Source organism: Neofelis nebulosa, chromosome 9 (genome assembly GCF_028018385.1).
Source record: "Neofelis nebulosa isolate mNeoNeb1 chromosome 9, mNeoNeb1.pri, whole genome shotgun sequence".
NCBI classification, from domain to species: domain Eukaryota; kingdom Metazoa; phylum Chordata; class Mammalia; order Carnivora; family Felidae; genus Neofelis; species Neofelis nebulosa.
Window position 1 is genome coordinate 113,711,116 of NC_080790.1, and position 20,231 is coordinate 113,731,346.

The 20,231-nt window shown below is 51.9% G+C and overlaps 1 protein-coding gene across 12 annotated transcripts in view; it reads right to left on the minus strand.

Moving 5' to 3' along the window:
* FAM110A (family with sequence similarity 110 member A) overlaps window positions 1-20,231 on the minus strand; it is a 151,006-nt gene that overhangs the window by 12,256 nt on the left and 118,519 nt on the right. For 5 of the 12 annotated variants that reach the window (XM_058685170.1, XM_058685168.1, XM_058685167.1 and 2 more), the window contains one exon: window positions 4,836-10,513. The exons of 4 other annotated variants lie outside the window; for them this stretch is intronic. In XM_058685170.1, the coding sequence (XP_058541153.1) occupies window positions 9,525-10,418 (894 nt within the window). In that variant the 5' untranslated portion in view covers window positions 10,419-10,513 and the 3' untranslated portion in view covers window positions 4,836-9,524. Of the gene's footprint in view, window positions 1-4,835; window positions 10,514-14,351; window positions 14,546-14,960; window positions 15,373-20,231 lie in introns of those variants that run through there. 3 more of the 12 variants (XM_058685172.1, XM_058685173.1, XM_058685171.1) reach the window with 3 other exon arrangements.

The following is a 20,231-nucleotide window of genomic DNA, read 5'->3' on the forward strand; positions in this document are numbered from 1 at the left end:
TATTTCGCTGTCTTTTCAATTTCGTTTCTTTCTTTTTCTTTTCTTTCTTTCTTTTTTTTTTTTTCCCATAGGTAATACATTCACATCGTTCAAAATTCAAAAGGTACAGGGGTGCCTGGGTGGCTCGGTCGGTTGAGCATCCAGCTTCCGCTCGGGTCATGATCTCATGGTTTGTGAGTTCGAGCCCCGCGTCGGGCTCTGTGCTGACAGCTCGGAGCCTGGAGCCTGTTTCGGATTCTGTGTCTCCCTTTCTCTCTGCTCCTACCCCGCTCGTGCTCTGTCTCTCTCTCTCTCTCTCAAAAATAAATAAACATTAAAAAAAAAAGAAAAAAGGTACAAAAAGTAAGATGTGAGTCTCTCACCCCTGGACCAGCCAATGTGCAGGGGGCTCATTGTGTAACTCTCCAGGGAGATTTTAGGCCAGTACAAGAGTGCAGGGACATATATTCCGATTTCCAAAAATAGCAGCACACTGTGTGGGCCATTCCACACCTTGCTGTTCACCAAACCCGGCACCTTGCCAATTCCACATCAAGTGCACGCCAGGCATCTTTTCTATGACTGCGTGGGATCCATTGTGTGGCCGGGCCCAAGCTGGTTTACCCACTTCTCACTGATGGCTGTTTTCAGTAGTGTGCTAGCATAAACAATGGTGAAATAAATAACATTACGTACCCTTTGTATCGGGGCATTTTAAAATAATTTTTAATGTTTATTTTATTTTTGAGAGAAAGAGACAGAGCGTGAGCGGGGGTGGAGCAGAGAGAGGGAGACACAGAATCCGAAGCAGGCTCTAGGCTCCGAGCTGTCAGCACAGAGCCCGACACGGGGCTCGAACTCATGGACCGCAAGATCATGGCCTGAGCCAAAGCCGGACACTCAACCAACTGAGCCACCCTAGGCGCCCCACAACTAATCACATTTTTAAAACCTGGTCAATGCATAACGTTAGACCTGATAACGTGCAGGATCAAGGATCTATCCTAATGGCAGACAGTGAGGTGGAGGGATGGGAGGGGACCCAACAGTCCAGTTAGGAAGTAGCAGAGGTAGTATTTGAACCCCGGCAGCCTGGCTTTAGGTGCTACTAACCACCACACCCTATTAGAGACCAGAGACCCAGGGGGCCGGCAGTGAAGGGAGGGGTCTGGTAGTGAAGTTCAATGGCAGTCAGCCACCCTCGACACACATGTACACACACATGCACACGGGCAGGGCAGACCTGGTTCCAGACTACACTACATGCTAGCTGGCAACCTCCAATGGGGCAGCTGTCCTCTCTGAGCCTCAGTGTCCCCACCGGTAAGGCAGGTACCGCACAGGGTGCAATTAGGCACAGTCCAAGAAAAAGTTCTGCAAGCCACAAAGGCTGCAGGCACGTACAGGATTAAGGGATTTATACGGCCAGCGGACACTGAGGGAGGAGGGAAGTCGAGGACATCCAACAGGCCCGGTTTGCCCTTAAGGGCCTCCCAGGGCTAGGGGGTGCCCGGGTGGCTCAGTCAGTTAAGGTTCCGACTCTTGATTTCGGCTCAGGTCTTGATCTCATGGTTCGTGAGTTCCAGTCCCATGTCAGGCTCTGTGCTGACCGCGTGGAGCCTGCTTGGAATTCTCTCTCTCTCCGCCCCTCCCCTGCTCTTTCTCCCTCTCTCTCTCTCAAAATAAAGAAATAAACTTAGATAGATAGATAGATAATCCCATTAAAAAAAAAAAAAAAAAAGCAGGACTGCCTGGCCCAGCTGTCGGGAAGCTGCAATCCGAGCTAGGCTGGCAGGCTCCAGACAGAGCCCGCAGGCTCCAGCTGACTGCCACAGTGAGGGTAGGGGCTGACCTAGAGGCTGGGCTAGGCTATTTTCATCCCCAGGAGGGCCAGGGAGAGGGCCCCAGCTCCCTTCCTCCCCCATAGGGCTCAGTCGCCTCCACAACCTGGAAGCTTTCCAAACACAGAACCTACCTAGAGACCACAAATGCCTCACAGCACAGTTAGGGAAACCAAGGAACAGAAAGGTGATCACCCAACTGGGGCTTGAACTTGGACCTCCTAACTTCCAGGAGCCAGTTCCTTCCTGTATGCCATTCGCTCACTCATTCTTTCATCCAACAAATATTTATAGAATACCTACTGCTCCCCAGGGGACAGGGACACAGCCCAGAGCAAAGTCAAATCCCTGCCTCCTGGAACTGCATGCTAGTAAGAGACAGACGCCAAGAAATGTGCCCTCTGTTTAACTGTGAATCAGGGGCTGATATGTATTTTTCTAGCAAGAAAAGTAAACCAGGAGAGGGAACTAGGCCTGCTGGATGCTGATGGTTTAGCTGGGGAGGGGCATGAGTGTGTCAAGGAAGACCTCTCCGAGGTGACATGTGAGCAGAGACCTAAATGAAGTAAGAGAATGAGTCATGTAGATATCTGGGGTAGGATAGATACTGGCAATGGAAGCAGCAAGTGCAAAGGCCCTGAGGTAGGAAAGCATCTGGTGTGTTTCTGGAACATCAAGAAGGCAGCGTGGCTATAGCAGAGTAGGTAAAGGGGAAGTGGGAGGAATAATAGGAATTCAGGCCATGAGGGCTTTGTAGAGCACAGTTAGACCTCTGGGTTTCATTTCAGTCTGCCTGGCAAGACCCTCACGTCTTCAAATGCTCCCATAACCCTGCAAGATCTGACCCTTGTGCTCCAAGTCCAGTCCCACCCACCTTCTCTCCGTTCCTAGAATCTACTCTCACCACAGGCCCTTTGCACAAACTGTTCCTTCAATCCGAAATCCTTTTCCACTCCTATCACCTCTTCTGTTTAACTCCTACCTATCCTTCATATCACAGCTCAAATAGCGCAGGCTTCCAGGCCTCCCTGGCCAGCTCAGTAATCCCTCCTTTGTTCTAGGACCAAATTTAGTGGCCATAACATAATTGGGATGACCAATTAATATCTGTCCGCAACTGAGACTGAGCTTTCCTAGGGCAGGTGCTCTGGTTCATTTGGGTCACTACAATGTCCCCAGGGTGTGCCTCGTGCTAACAAGTGTGTGTTGCATTAATGAACAGATGAATAGCATAGGTACTTTATAAAGACTATCTCATTTGATTCCATTTTTTTAAAAAATGTTTTGTTTTGTTTTTTTATTTAAAAAGAGAGAGACAGAGCATAAACGGGGGAGGGGCAGAGAGAGAGGGAGACACAGAATCCGAAGCAGGCTCCGGGCTCCCAACTGTCAGCACAGAGCCCGATGCAGGGCTCAAACTCACAAACCATGAGATCGTGACCTGAGCCGAAGTCGGACGCTCAACCAACTGAACCACCCAGGCGCCCCATCATTTGATTCCATTTTATCCAGTTTGAGAAACTCAGAGAGGTGAGGCAACTTGACCAAGGACAGAGAGCAAGAACGTGGCAGCACACAGAGGAAATCCATGCTTCTCTGATTGCAGATTTCGGGACTTTCCCTGGCACACATTGGCTGTGCTAAATTGCAAACCGGCTGCAACCATTCCTCCATAAGCTTGTCCTCATGGCCTTTTGCAACGTGACTAAGAGATGGAGTCCATTTCTCGACCCTTTGAATCTGACATGGCCATGTCATGTTGGTCAATGGCACCTTAGTGATCACAACACAAGCAGAGTCTTCAAAAAGCTCTTGAGTGAGGCACCTGGGTGGCTCATCGGTTGAGTGTCAGACTTCTCGGGTCATGATCTCACAGTCTGTGAGTTCGAGCCCTATGTCAGGCTTTCTGCTGTCAGTGTGGAGCCTGCTTCGAATCCTGTCTTCCTCTCTCTCTGCCCCTCCCCCCCACACACTTTCTCTCTCAAAAATAAATAAAAACATTAAAAAAATTTTTTAACGTTTATTTATTTTTCAGAGAGAGACAGAGCATGAACGAGGGAGGGTCAAAGAGAGGGAGACACAGAATCTGAAACAGGCTCCAGGCTCTGAGCTGTCAGCACAGAGCCCGACGCGGGGCTTGAACTCACGGACCATGAAATCATGACCTGAGCCAAAGCGGCCGCTTAACCGACTGAGCCACCCAGGCGCCCCAAATAAAAACATTTTTAAAACAAAGCTCTTGTGCATTGGAGTTTACTTCTCTTGTTCAACGTGGAACTTGAAGATTACCATGTGAATAGGCCTAAGCTAGCCTCATGGAGGTGACTGAGGCACCCCTCAAACAGCCTACCAACTGCCAGACATATGGGTGAGCCCCTCCAAGACCAGCCGACAGCAACCACATGAATGGGCTTAGGTAAGACCAGAACTACCCAGCTGAACCCAGACCAGATCACCAGTTCATAAAATCATGGACTAATGAACTGTCTTGAGCCACTAGGTTTAGGGTGGTTTGTTATGCAGCAAAGACTAACTGATACACATACCCAGCGAACATACACTGTGCAGACAACACATATACACATACACATGTGCACATAAATGTACATAAATGGCCTCCTACAGAAAAATCTGTCAGCACCCACACAGACACACCCCTCACAGGTTACACGCAGACATGCCCAGCCATCACCCAAGCCCACACACACCTCTATTCAGGCCACTATTCAGGCTCACACATCAATGTAAATACATTCTGGGAATGGGTGGGTCAACAATACCCAAGCTCTGTGTCCCTGGAGCTGCCCAGCACAGTACAATGCAGGGCACGGAGAAGGACTCAGCAGACTATAGTTGAACAAATGGATGAATAAAGTGAAGGGTGCAAAATGAGCCATCGGTTGGCACAGTGAGCAGATGGTGCTGGGGGTTTCCCGGGGGTAAAGGAAGAGGCCTGGCAGTGGGGATCAGAGCTTCAGCTTCCAGCCCTCTTAGAGACCCACTGGCAGGGGCAGATAGGGGGTGCTCACACATGCTTATATTGCAGATTATACTTGTGCTTGAGAGTCTGTTTTAAGAATTGGTCCCACTTTTTTTAGTGGGGGGAGGGGTTGTGAAAGAGCACTTGAAGGAAGTTGGAACCAATATATTACCTTATGAGTAACCATGGGGACATTGAGGACGTCAGAGAATTAAGGATGGGTTATGAGGAAATTAGGGGAACGAAAAGCAAAGCAGATAGTAACTCCAGGAAAAACCAAAAGTTTCTCAAGAAAGGAAATGTAACCATCATATGCAATTCGGGTTAGCAGGAAACAGTATTTGTATAGTTACAGTATAAATAACACTGGCTATTCACTTAATGGAAAATGGTGAGGGGCACATAGGTGGCTCAGTCAGTTAAGCGTCCGACTCTTGATTTTGGCTCAGGTCAGAATCATGGTTCATGAGCTCGAGCCCCGTGTTAGTGCGGCACCTGCTTGGGTTTCTCTCCCTCCCTCTCTCTCTGCCCTTCCCCTGTTCACACCCTGTCTGTCTCTCAAAATAAATAAATAAACTTAAAAAAAAAACCAGTGATTAACATAGATTGAAAGGGAAGGAGAGTGAGAATAGTTAACTCTTCCTTGATAATAATAAAAAGAAATATTTTTGACTACTTCCAGAGTAATTATTCTGGTGCATTATTCTAGGCACTTTATATGTTGAACCCTCATAACAATCCAATAACTTAAATATTCTTATTACTCTCATTTTACAAGTGAGGCAACTGACCACAAGGAGGTTAAGTCACTGCCTGAGGTCACATGGGCAGTAAGGGGAACAGCTGGGATTCAAACCCAGGCAGACAGGCTACAGAAGTGACACTGAAGATATCAGGCAATATTTGCCTAACATCAATCCAGAAAACCACAGGAAAAGCATCTTACCTAGAAATATGAAAGAAAGCACCAGAAGAAATAGTTGAAAGAGTCGATCCAGTTGTTTTGGGGGTCAGGAGGGGGAAGGACACAGCAAGGAAATGTTTTTTATTAGTACTACTTAATTTATACAGATACAGAGATACATATCCACGAGATAGGGACAGGAATCGACAGAGAAGAAACATGAGAGAATTTTCCCTGGTGATGGAAAGTTGTTCTACATCCTGACTGGGGGTTGGGAAAGAGTATGCACTTGTCTAAACTCAGCAAATGGCAGCTTTAAGATCTGTGCATTTCACAGTATGTAAATTACACACACACACACACACACACACACACACACACACACTGAACTGTAAACACATATTGAACTCTAGCTAATGATATGCATGCTAAAATGCCTTTCAAGGGAAGTGTACCAATGCTTGTAACTTACTTTGACAAGTTTCAAAAAAATAAGTTGTCTTAATAGATGAATAGATGCCTGATGAAGCAAATCTAACAAAATAGTAAAAATTGGGCATCCAGTAGGTGGGTAGATAAGTGTTTGCTGTATCATTCTTTCAACTTTAAGCTTGAAACTTTTCTTAATAAAGGGCTGGGGGAAATATATGGATGCATTATCTGAAAAATAATATTTTTTAAAATCTAAATGGGGTGTTCTGTCTTGGACTTGGAAGGACCCACACAACTATAAGCCTGTATGCATGTCTTTCTGGGGGACAGCTATCACCATGCTCTTGCCTATGTGTCCGCCTACCCTAGGATCTAGAGTCAGGGACCTCAAGACTAATTCCTCTGTCCCTCCCTGCTTCCCCTGGACACAGGATGTCAGACAGGATGGGTGTCTCCTCTCCCTGGTCCTCTTGAAAGCTGCAGTAGCAAAACCAAAACCATTTCACTGGGGAAAGGAACAGGGCCCTCTAGCTACATCCCATCCTCTGCCAAAAGGGTTGGCTGAGGCCTGGCAGGTGGGGACAGGTGCCTTTCCCAGGGGCCCATCACACCTTCACGACAGAAGTGAGCAGCCAGATTGCTGGGCTCCCAAGCCCACGTGTATATAATTAGCTGCTGGGAAATAGATCTGGGAGCAGATCTCATCTCTGCCTAATTAGGGGCTGGGCAGCTGGGGCCAGTCTGGCCTGGGGGCGCTGCTATGAAAGCCAGGCAGCCCCAGGGGACAGGGCAGCAGCTGCTGGCCCTCGCTGCTGCTCACTGCCCCTCGCACTCGGACTGAAGGCAGAACAATAGAGGGGCTGTTTCCGCAGATCCCCGAGGCTGGCAGAAGCCCCCAGCCATTCCTTCCACAGATCCCCACATGGGAGGCTGATAGGCTCCAGGATCCTGGCAGAAGGGAAGTCCTCCTGGAACCGGGAACCAGGAACCGCCTTCTCCACTTCCAAGAATGCCTGCCTGCTCTCTTTCGAACAGACCTGCCCGATGCCCTTCTTCACTACCCCCCCGGCCCAGCTCCTGGGAACAGGTCTGGTCTTAGGGCAGAAGTCCCTGAACACACCTGCTCCACATTATATGACAATGTGTCTGCGGATCAGCTGCCCATTCCCTTCCACCAGACATGGCAGAACCCATGTCTGTCTTACCCACTGCTGGGCACTCAGCAGATGCTCGGGGGGAAAGACTGCCAGGACCCAGGACAGGGAAGAAGGGTAAGGCATGTGTCAGGAGAATCAGGGAGCCAGAGTGCCCCCTGACTGTGGGGTGTGCAGCAGGCCAGGTGTGACCCCAGGCTGGAGTGCAGACCTGCTCTGTGACAGTCCCCAAGCCACTGTCCCTCCAGTTCTAAGACCCTGGAAAGGTCACCTTGAAGTTTCAGTGACAGGATGCGCACGAAGGGTCTGCGCCTAGGACTGAACCTCCTCCAGGAACAAAGGGGTCCCCTGGCCCATCACCCACCAGTACTATGTTCTAAAATGCAGCCAACATAGCCACTTTCTTGAGTTTCTGGGGTGCTGGCAGCTGACAGCAAGGGGCAACACTTAGCACAAAATTCTGGACAGGATGACCAGAGGAGCTGCTCTTTGACATCTCAAAGGACACCTCTGCAGAGCCTGCCCAGATTACCCCTCCTGACCCCTCACTCTTTAAACTTGGGGACCAGAAGGCTCAACTCCTGCACTGTCAGACCTGCTAGGTGCCTGCAGGCAGGTTATAGTCCCCCGGTGCCTCAGTCTCCTCGTCTGTATCACAAGGAGGTAGACTCCATTCTCATGAGCTTGGCCACTCTCTTCCATAACCCAGTTTCCCCTTGTTTCCCTGAACCACCCAGGTCCAACCCAATTCCCTGGGGCTGATTGTAGACGATCAGACAGACACACAGACAAACAGCTGGGCTGACCTGGATGTTTGTCAACAGCCCAACGGAAATCTCCTCTTTATGCTTAAAATAAAACTTACATCAAACCTGTCACCAGGGCCCCCATGTGAGCTTCCTGTTTCTGAGTGCTGCAGCCAACACGGCCTGCAGGAGAGGAAACACCACCCAGCCCTTCCCCACTCCCACCCCGGGGGTGGGCAGAGGCCACCCAGGCTTTCACCCTTTGTGTGCCCGGCCCTGGCTGTATCACCAGCCAAGGTGGAGGCTCCCAACGGGGAACTAGCCCGGAGGGAGACAGGAAGGAACTGAGACCTCAAAGCCGCATCCTTCCCCTTCCCCCAGCCCCCTGAGGACTTGTCCCATTCTCCCACTGAAGCCCAGAGAGGGAGACTGGCTTGTCCAGGGTCACCCAGAATTGGAGGCGAGGCCACTTGTTTTGTGCTGTCCACCCCAAGTCCATCTTCCTCTGAGAACTCCTACTTCCAAACCCCAATCTACAGCCTGTGTCACCTCAAGTTCAGAGTTTGCATTCTTTGAGCTTCCTGCTCCCTTGGGAACAGGGCAGGGATAGGGAAGGATCCCTGTACCCATCAGCCTTTTCCCTGAAGGTCCCCCACTTTCCTGGTGCAGGGGAAAAAACCTGTCCCGGCTCTATCCAGACTCACTCTGTGGCCAGACCCAGTTTCCTCCTCTGTGAAGGAGGCCCAGAAACTACCCAGAGGGGTTATGAGGATCCCCTGTGGGGCAAGTCTTAGGCCAGGCCAACCATTGACCTCATGCCCCCACCAGATCCTGGGGTGAACAATTACTAAGTTCTGAAGGCCCCACCCCAAGACCTCTCCCACCCCTTCTCCTTGTGAACACAGAAGAGTCTGATGACCCAGCCTTTGAAAAACAAGCATTTGTGTTTATTAACCAAAGCGGGGGGGGGGGGGGGGGGGGGGGGAGTCAGAGCAGTACAGACTCCTATCAGTCCCTCCTGTAGTCTACCCACCTAGGCCAGGCTGCCAAGGCCCTGCCCCCACCCAGAGTAAGTTCCCAGGGAACCAGGGCCCCCTGGGAGAGGAAGAGGAAGTCAGCAAACGTCAGAGACCAAGGAAGAAGGAAACAGAACCTCTAGGCCTAGTAAGATCCTTTGGCCCCTCACTCTCGGTAGAGAAGGCTAAGTGCCCCAAATCCAAACCCACAATAAGAGCCAAGTAGGACTCATGTCAAAACCTCTACATGTGAAGGGCAGAGCGTGGCCCAAGGTCAAGAGGCAACTCTCTCCAGAGTCAGTCCTTGCCAGGTGGATGCTGGTCCCGCCTCTGAGGCTCCGCCTCCACACCAAGTTCACACAAGGCAGCAGCCTCCGGTCTGCCCCAAGCCCGCGAATGGATGCAGAAGAGGTCAAGGGGCCAGTTGCCTCTCTAAGATCTGTCTGTGGCAAATGCGGCGTCCCGTGGAAGCCTAGCCCTCAGCTGCTGGGGTATCGCGCGCTTGCCGCAACCCGTACAGCCATTTGATCACGCGGGCGTTACGCTCTACCACCGACACGCCATAGGGGACGCGCTCCCGCTCCCGCGCCCGCTCCTCAACAGTGGCAGAGCTGCGGCGGGAGCAGTCCCCCTCAGAGCTGCCGGGCCCAGCGCTGGGCCCGGCCAGGGACACGATGTCTGAGCTAGCCCGCGCCAGGTGGGCCACTCCCAGCCCCCTTGCCTCCTCCGGGTCCAGGCCGCAGAAGTTAAAAAATCGCTCAAGGTCGGCCGCTGCCCGCGAGAAACGCTCACTCAAATCCGACTTGGAGCGCTGCAAACCCGGGGGGCGGGCTGGGCTGGAGGCAGTGGTAGTGCCTGGCGATGGGCAGGGCTGGGCAGGTGAGGCAGGCAGGGGACGGACATCCACTCGGCGAACCGCAGCTGTACTGGGCGGTGGGCGTGGGGGGGTGGCTGGGGGCGCCTGGTGGGCTCCCTCTGTCCGTCCAGGGTTACGGCCGGCCTCGGCAGGGGACGCGGGACTATCACACAAGTCGATAAGGCTGCTAAGGATGTCCAAGTCCAGCTGGGGCCGGCGGCCAGGGCCAGGCAGGACTCGGCGGCTAGGCGTGAGCACCGTGCGGCGAGTCCCAGGGCTGAAGAGTGGCTGCTTGGACAGCAGGGGCTGCACAGGTTCCTGGCGGGTGTTGGCCACATGCAGGCTCTTGACGTACTTGGCCTTGTCAGCCTCCAGGCGCTCCACAGCACTGGGTTTCCGGGCTCCGCCATCTGCTGGCCGCCGTAGCAGGTAGCCGGGGACTTTGGTCCGCAGGCGGAAAGGTAGGGCAGGGGTGTCCCGGGCTCCCGGAGTCAGTGTGTCCACAGGCATGGCTGTTACATACCCTGAGGACTTTGGTCTGGGAAGGCCGGAGAAATGAGGAGCCAGATCCAGGCAGAAAGTTGGCAGCTGGACGCCGGCAACGGCTGCAGGAGGGGAAAGACAGAGGCTGAGCGCGCTCAGACAAAGGCTCAGCAAAGACCGAAATGGGCTGAAGACGCGTTCCCTATTAAAAGGTAATAGCCACGCCCCTGGTTCACAGGGAGCCAATCAGAAGACAGAAAGCCACCACTGAGGGCCTGTGACTCCGCCCACACCCCCGCCTCCTTCTCAGGAGACCAGCCCCTCCTGAGGCAGAGAGGAAAAAGTGCCAAAGAATGACAGGAGCAGCCTGAGCAGAAAAGACAGGGCAAGCCACGCTTTAAAGGAAGCAAAGTGGGCTCCAGGCCATATGCTGGGCCCCAGCCAACTTAATCTCTCAACGGGTCCTCTTAACAGCTCCATTTTGCAGACAGGGAAACTGAAGCTCAGGGAGTTCAACCAACTTGATTAAGCTAACCCAGCAAACTGATGGCTCTGCCCCTTGCTTCCAACCAGGGAGGTGCCAGCACAGCAGTTTTAGGGTTGGGTGACCAAGAGAAAGCGCTGTAACCCCACACCTCACCCGGACTGGCCCCAGGGAACCTGGTCCCACCTTCTACCCTTACCCACTCAGGCAGGAAGCTGCCCTGTGCTATCCACCCGTCTGGACATGCCAGGCCCCAGGCATAGCAATAAGCCAGTGGGGGAGGAGTGTAGAAAGGCCCCACCCCCCACCCCAGTGAAGTCCAGACACTCATCAGCTTCCAGTATGGACTTCACAGTGATCCATGGATGCCTGTCAGCTAGAAATATCAGCCCTGTGCTGTGCTGCTCCAAGAGAAGCTGGAAATGCCCACAATCACAAAACCCTGCTTAAGAGCATCCAGCAGACCCTGGATCTGCCAGCAGCCATAGGATGGGCACCCAGAGGCAAGGGGGCCCACATCTGGGTGCACAGGCGTCCACATAATCACCTAAGCATCAGGGCCTCGTGCCCCAGGCACCAGGCCAGCCCTGATCCTTTTTCCAAGAAAAGACTGGAGCCACAAAGTGTCCCCCACTAACTCTCCCAGAGATGGGCCAGAAGAAAACCCACAGACCAAGTCCTGAAACTTCTCATCTGAAAAACGCGAGAGGAGGACTTCAATCCAGATGATCCCCAAGAAGACTTGTCATTCAGACCATTTACACCCGTGTTGTCTAATTCACTAGCCACATACGGCTAGTCAACCTTAACTTTAAATTTAAATTAAATAAAAACTTACAATTCAGTTCCTCAATCACACTAGCCACATTTCAAGTACACGACAGCCACTCTAGTGGTCACTACAGTAAACAAAGCAGATTAGAGCATTTCCATCCATAACAGAAAGCTATAATGCACCGCCCCATGTGGTCACCCAGAATGACAGGAGGAGTCTGGATTGGGGTGGGAAGGCAGACATCCCTGTGTGCTAGACGTTTAACACCATCCTCTCCTGGAATCCTCCTGGAATTCAGTTGGAATTCCCCCAATGTGAGAAGGGTCACTGTCATCTGATTTTACAGGCAGGGAAAAGTGAGACTACAGAAGTGAACAACCTAGGCCCCAGAGCCGATAAATAAGACACAAATTCATATGAAGCCTAATTCACTCGTCTATTATGTTTATGTAGTTTTACTCTTTGTTCTTCCCATGCCCCTAAAATACAGCTTCATGAGGGAAGGTGGTTTGTCTGTTTTGTTCACTGAATCTGTTTCAGGATATTGCTTTCCACACATAACTGATGCTCAATACATTTTTCTTGAATTAAAATGTCCATGGGGACCAAATGAGACTGGGCAGACCTCAGATAAACTAGAGAGGGATGCATCCAGCCTATTGCAGGCATATGCGTCCAAGGTGGGAGGTATGGAATGTGCTAGGAAGCTGGAAGAAAGATGTGCATGAAAACTCTAGGTTCTTAAATCTTAGCATATTCGATAATAATTTTTAACACCTGTGTGGAGAGGGGCACCTGGGTATCTCAATCGGTTGAGTGATTTCGGCTCAGGTCATGATCTCATGGCCATGGGGTCGAGTCCTGCTTCAGGCTCCTCAATGAGCATGGAGCCAGCTTAAGATTCTCTTTCTCTCTTTCTCTCTCAGGGGCACCTGGATGGCTCAGTCGGTTAAGTGTCCAGCTTCGGGTCAGATCACGCGCTCACGGTTCGTGGGTTGGAGCCTGGCATGGGACTCTGTGCTGACAACTCGGAGCCTGGAGCCTGCTTCAGATTCTGTGTCTCCCTCTCTCTGCCCCTCCCCTGATCGTGCTCTGTCTCTCTCTCTCAAAATGAACAAACATTTTTAAAAATTTTTATAATTTTTTTTTTTTTTTTTATGTTTACTTACTATTGCCCTCTTGGGATTCTCTCTCTTCTCACTCTCTGGCCCTCCTCCCACTCACTCTCTCTCAAAATAAATAAACATTTAAAATATTTTTTCTCTCTCCCTGTCTGTGCCCCTCTCCTCTCTCGCACTCTCTCAAAATGAAAATAAATAAATAAAGTAAGTAAGTAAGTGTGGATGGAGCAAACAAACAGGTCTGCAAACGTGTCTGCTCTCCCCACCCCAAACTAGCCTCCAGCCCCCAGTCTGAGACCCGGGCCAGCGCAGCCATGGCAAGTTACCAGAACCTTGGGGGCTGTCGGGCCAGAGACAGAGCTGCTCCCAAGGCAGAAGGGATGGAGTAGGTGGGAAAGGAAAGCTGCCCCACTGGGGGCCGACCCCCAGGGGACCTCAGGCAGGAAGGGTCTGACAGGAAAGGCAGCCTTGTGTAGGTAACTAGCCTCTGCCCCACCCCCGGGCCGCCGCCTACCAAACCAGTCCGACCCGTTGGCGGCGGCAATTCCCTCCCGGGAACCATCCTGGGAAACCGGGGGAAGACGGAGGTCATATGGGCAGGGCCAGGGCAGAAGCCCCGCGCCCTCGGACCGAGCTCCTGGGCGCAGGGGCTCCTCCCGCAGCCCGGACACAAGCTAGGAGCCAAGCCGGGCTTGGGGGCCGCTGGCCAGCTCGCCCACCCGCCCGCTGCACCCCCTGCTCCTGCAGCTGCGCCTCTTACACACTCCGGTTCCTTATCTGAAACGCGGTTAAAAATAGACCTGAGCCTCCAGGTCTCCGCGAGGATGGAGAGATAAAACAGGTCGAGGACTCTCCCAGCACCTAGCCGAAAGGCCGCGTTCCAAAAACGGGGCTCGAGGTTTTTATGATGATTCTGACGACCCAGCTCCGCAGACCGCCCCCCTGGCAGGGGTCTCTCGGCAGCTCCAGAAGCGCCGGAGCCTCAGACAAAGGAGGCACGTGATAGAGGCTAATCCTAAACTGATCTGACCAAATCCCATTTCACAGGTGGGCAAACGGAGGTGTGGCGGCTCCTGAGTGTTAAAGCCAAGGGTCCCAGTTCCCAGGTAGGACTCGTCCTCTCCGAGGCCTCCTCTCATCGCCAACGCCCCACCTACGGGTTTCAAACGCTACCCACAAATGGCCCCTAGAGCGCCAGCTGTGAGCCCTTCTCTTAGGGCATCCCCGGGGCATGCGGCCGCACCTCGCCCCCTTCCCACCGGCTTCCCTAGAGTCAGCCTTAGGGGGTTGGGGAGCTCGGATCCTCGGTCTGGCTTCCGCCCTGCCCCGCTTCGGGACACTCTCTCGGAGACTCCCAGCGACGGAGGAGGCCGCGAGCCAGGCGGCGCGCTGTGTGACTCTGGCCGCTCACCGCCCCTCTCTGAGCCCGGGTCGACCTGGCTCTTAAGTAGGGTCTCGTCCAGGCGGGAAGGTGAGCCCCCGCCCCGTCCCCACCTTCCCAGGAAGGCCCCCCCCCCCACTCCGGCCCCGATCGCCCCCCCCCCCCCCCCCCCCCGCAGCCAGCCCGGACCCGCACATACCTTGCTGCGAGCGCGCCCCGCTACAGAGCGCTCCCCCGGCCCGACCCACCTAGGGCTCAAGTAGCACGCGTTTGCGCAACTTCCGGCGGCCTGCCTCGGGCAGGTGAACCCGCCGGCCCAGGTAGTACCCGAAAGGAAAGAACGAAAGCCAGGCGGGGGCCGGAACCTGAGCCCAGGCGCGCTGGCGGCGGGCTTGGCGCCCGGACCTATCCCAGGGAGCTCTTCCGCGAGCCGGGGCCGCCCAACCCACAGCTACACTGGCCACATCCGCACATCTGCCACCCGCAGTCCCCGTGGCCACGCGGGCCAGCACACCCATCGTGGGAGGTGGAAAAACGGCGTCCCCCCCCCCCTTCACCCCCCCTCCCGGCCTCAATGACGGCCAGTTAACGTTGACTGTGCCAGGCACGGGAAAGTGCTGTTCCTGGTATTAATCAATCCATGTTAATCTTCCCAACAACCCCTGTGAGGTGAACTCTATAATTATCCCCATTTGACTAATGGAATACTGAGGCTGGGACAGGCTGAGCTAGTTGCCCAAAGTCACCCCGAGGAGTCCGACTTGGGCACTTTCTCTCCGGACCAAGCCTTAATGTCACCCCGTTCTACCTGTGTGTCCCTGAGCAGGTTGCTGGCCCCCTCTGGCCCTCCATTTGCCAAGTGAGGAGAGTCTCACCTTCCAGGCCCGGTCAGTGTGAGTTCTTAGGCTCTGAGAGGGCCTGTAGAAGCTTCGGGCCTGCTGTAAATATTAGTGGCAAGGGCAACAATGGTAATAAGAATAGAGTGTTGGAGTCCCAGGCACTACACTTATGTAAATCTCTGGACAACCCCCACCCCCACCCCAGGGAGGCACTACTTAATGCCCATTTTACAGATGAGGAGACTGCTGGAAGGAACCCTTGGGAGGGAGGTGATTGTCTCCACTGCCAAGCCAAGCCCTAGTAGGTCACTTCAGGTGGGTACATTTGATGAGGCCAGTTTCACTGGGATCCTGAGGCCCAGAGAAGGCCCTGAGTCCTCGGGAAGTCAAAGGGGGCCCAGTTTTTCATGTCCATGCCAAGTGGGGGCTGCACCCAGTTTGGGGCAGAGGGCTATGAGGGGACAGGAAGTGATTCAGAAAACAACTCTCCTCCCCCTGGGAGTGAGTCAGCTCTGAGGCCTCCTCCAGGCCCTGGAGCCTGATTTTAGGGGAATGAGGGAGGCCAGCCTAAAGACCATGGTTCCCCACAATTTCCTGCTGGGTCCCTGCCTGGCCCTCTACTGAGGGTGGGAAGGATGAAGGGGGAGGGCTCCGTTAGGCAATAACTGTCATAAAAGGAAAAAATAATAATAATAATAATAATAATTTCCATAATATAATAAGAAATGTTCTGAGTGGTTTCTTTGTACCTGACACTGTTCTGAGCTATTTGTATCTGTTGACTCATTTAATCCTCACACTCACCCTGAGGTACTCCTATTATGCTCCTTTTACAGTTGAGAAAACTGAGGCACAGAGAGGTGGGGCCACTTGCCAGAGGTCACACAGCTGGTAAGTGGCAGAGCCAGGATTTGAATCCAGGAACAGGGCTGGGGGAGTGGAGGGAAGGGGAGGAGACAGAATCTTCAGCGTTGGGATTCAGTCACTCACCTCCCAACTTCGGCTCAGGTCACGATCTCATGGGTTCGAGTCCCATGTGAGGCTCAGTGCTGACAGCTCAGAGCCTGGAGCCTGCTTCAGATTCTGTGTCTTCCTTTCTCTCTCTCTCTCTCTCTGCTCCTCCCCTGCTCACACACACACTCTCTCTCTCTCTTTCTCTCTCTCAAAAATAAATAAACATTAAAAAATGGCAATATGGCAATGTTTTCCCAACAGACATCAGATCTCATCACTGCTCTGCCTAGGCCCACTTATGGCTCCCCATCACCTTAGAGTAAAACCCAGACTCTCTAACTTGGCACTCAGGCCTTCCAGGATCGGGGTCCCGCCCTCCCCTCCCACCTCAGCTCCGGCCTTTTCTGCTGCAGCTACATACCGCTCCCTGCTCGTCTTGAACACCCTAAGGTCTTTCTCGCCTCACCGACTCTGCACCATTTGTCCTCTGCTTCAAACCTCTTAGCTCACCTTCTTCAGGTCCCACCTTCTCAAAGAGGCCCCCCTGACCGCCCTGAGGCTCCTGCCAACTCTCTCGTCTATCTGTTCCCTTCCACGCATTCATCCCACCCTGTCGTTTTAGATATTCACTTACTGATCACTCATTTCCTATTTCTGTATTCTCATCCTCTCCCGGGACCAAGCATACAGGTGTGCACACGGCACACCATTGACTAAGTGGCAGGACTGGAAACCAGGCCACCTCAGAGACAAAGGCCCTTCACCACCAAGCCTCCTCCAAACCTCTTGCCTCACCCCAGGGCTTCCCCCATCTCTCCCCCTCCCCTCCAGCCTCCCCCTTCAAGCTGGGCTCTGGCCACTTCAGATGAGCCCCGTTCTTCCTCCAAAGACATCACATCCAAACTTTTGCACGGCCGGGGTCTGCTCCTACAGTGCCCTTCCCCGCTCCAGCCCTAGGGCCACCTCTGTAGCACAGACTCTGCATCCAGCCTGCCAGGGTTCAAATCCCAGCTCCCCCGGAGTAGCACTGAGCTCCTGGGTAAGATAATCGACATTCCCATGCCTCAGTTTCCCCAACCGTAAAATAGGACTTGTAACAGTGCCCCTCTCCCAACCTGTGCATGACAAATGCCACCAAAATGTGATACTCCGATGCCCAGCTCCTGGGTGAGGACTTCATCACCCCGAACGTTGACCCACTTTTCTCAAAGTTTGCAAATCCAAGCATGCAGAGTCGAACAGACATTTCTTCAAAGAAAGTGTACAAAGGACTGATAGCCACATGACAAGATGCTCAATATCATGAATCATGTGGGAAATGTAAATCAAAACTACAATGACATAACATGTCACATCCATTAAGATGACAATATCAAAACATATAAGCAAACAAAAAAACAAAAAAACAAAAAAACCCAAAAACAGAAAATAACAAATGTTGGTGAGGATGTGAAGAAACTGGAACCCTTGAACACTGTTGGTGGGAATATAAAATGGTGCAAAAAATAAAACAAAACAAAATAAAATAAAATAAAATAAGCCAGCATAACTGCTGTGAAAACAATATGATGGTTAGGAAAACTTTTTAAAGAGAATCACCATGGTTGCACCACAGTGCGAACAGACTTAATGCCCCTGAACTGAACCCTTAACAAATGGTTAAGATGTGAGACTTTATGTTATATACATTTTACCAAGAGAAGAAAAAGAAGGAGCACAGAGTCTGGGTCAGACCCACTGGATCGGAATTCCTGCTCTGGGTGACCTCGCCCAAGTCACTAAACCTCTCCTGCATTCAGTTTCCTTTTGTGAGGTGGAAAAAAATAACAGCACAAAATTGCAAGAATCAAACGAGCACATGCTCATAAAGTACCTGGCAGAGGGAAGTGCTCATCGAGAGGTGTTCGTGATTTTTATTCTTTGTCTAGGGGGCAAGAGGTGTGGTTTCGATGTTTACAATTTTCATGACATTCTGCACCCCCACCCCACCCCTTCCTTCCACCTCCTTCTCTTGCTGCTCATTAGAAGCCAGGCCCTGACTTGGGTGGAGACAGGGTGGCCCTCACCTGCCCCAGAAAAGGATCAGGAAGGCTCCAGGCAGCATTGAAGGGGCGGGCCAATAGGGCAGCCCAGCTCGATTTCAGCCCAGCTGTCCGGGTCAGAGACACCCAGCAGGGCATCCTCCAGGGCCACGGCAGGCCCCATTCTATTTCTGGAGTCTCCCCAGATTCTCATGCCCTGGCCTGCCTGCAGTCAGCCTTGCCCAGAACCAGCCTTGTCCAGGGCACCCTGGCACACATCTCAGCAAGGGAGAGGTGAGTGGGCTGAAGGAGGGGTGTGGGCACAGACGCCTGGAGCACTGATCTCCTAGTCGGCCCAACTCCATCAACCCAATTAGCTGCGCCTGTTTGTACCTCAAGTTGCAAAATGGGGACAGAGGGGCTTGCGGTGGAGACGGAGAGAGACCACATGCAAAGCCTTAGAGAAGGGCCTGGCTCACGAGGCTGGGAAGGCGGAGGTTGGGGCCAACTCACAGGCAAGCCCACTTCCTGTCCTGGATTACCTTCTGTCCAGGCCTGAGCTCACTATCGTGGCTTCTTATCTTGGCCAGGAGACGTGAAGAAACTTGCCCAAAGTCACACAGCAAGTCAATGACAGATCACAGAGAGGGCAGTGGTCTTATGATTAAATATATAATCTATAATGACATATATATATTATATGTGTATAATATATACATATATGCATATGCACATACATATGTATATAATATATACATATATGCATATGCATATATATGTATATAATATATATACATATCTATACATATAACATATGCATATACATATATACATATATGTGTATATATATACACATATATGTGTGTATATATATATATATATATACATATATATATACACATAATTTTTCAACCAGGTGATATATGCACATGACCCAACAAAAACTCTAAGGAGAATAAGGTAAAAATAAACTCCTTTCCACTCCTATCCCCAGCCACCCAGTTCCCCTCCCTGCAACCAGACAGCTGTGTGTCCTTCCAGGGAGATTTTAGGCAGATACAAGCAACAATAATGGACATATATTCTTTCTTTCTTTTTTTTTTTTTTTTACACGTATGGCAAAATGCTGCGCGTACTGTTTTTACCTTGCTCTTTTTACTCAATAGTACGTGTTGTTTTAAGAATGTTGTTAAGGGGCGCCTGGGTGGGTCGGTCGGTTAAGCGTCGACTTCGGCTCGGGTCATGATCTCACGGTCCGTGAGTTCGAGCCCCGCGTCGGGCTCTGTGCTGACAGCTCAGAGCCTGGAGCCTGCTTCAGATTCTGTGTCTCCCTCTCTCTCTGCCCCTCCCCTGTTCATGCTCTGTCTCTCTCTGTCTCAAAAATAAATAAACGTTAAAAAAAATTTTTTTAAAGAATGTTGTTAATATATTATTAATTATAATGTGTTATTAATATACTTAATAATATACATTGTTCAATAACATCTGTGGTGCCACATCAGTACGTAAGGAGCCTATCAGCCCCTGCTGATGAGCACTTAGTGTGTGTCCAGACGCACCCTGTTACAAACCACCCTGCAGCGTCACCGCACCGACGTTGTGTTGCCTTAGAAGTGGGACAGCTGGGCTGGGCATGTGCTTGTAATGGTGACAGAGACCATGTGAGTCGATCTCCACCAGCAGGACAGACAGCAAATGGTCAATAACTGTTAGCTTTAGTTAGCTTGATTAGAGGTTTGGGCACCCCTCAATTTTGCCTCACCCTAGCCCCTCCCTGCATCGCATTCCAGCCGAGGAAGATAATCAGCTCCCTAATAACTGAAAGACATAGGACATCAGATGGGTAAATGCCACTGAGAGAAACAAAATAGAAAAGGGGGAGGGCAGGGCATATAAACTCAATAAATATTTGTTGAGAGATTAAATGAAAGAGTTCATTTCTTTCTGAGTTCCCAGAGCATCCCCAGGAGGCAGGGCTCAGCCCAAGTCAGATGCTCCACTGGGACCCGTCGCGGCCCCGTCCCCAACTCCAAAGTCTCTGGTGACTAGTGGCTTCAGGTTGAGCGGCTGCCTCTACCCATTCCCCCAACTTGGGGCAGATTCCCAAGAATCTAAAAGCGGCTCCAGAACACCTGCTGCCCACCTAGTATCTACCCCAGAAACGTCAGTCCCCTCGGATCCCCCCAGAACAGCCCTCGTTCCAGAGAAGGGAAGACAGATGCCCAGAAGGGGCACCCAGAGGACTGCGCGGGAGAGTGGGGCAGG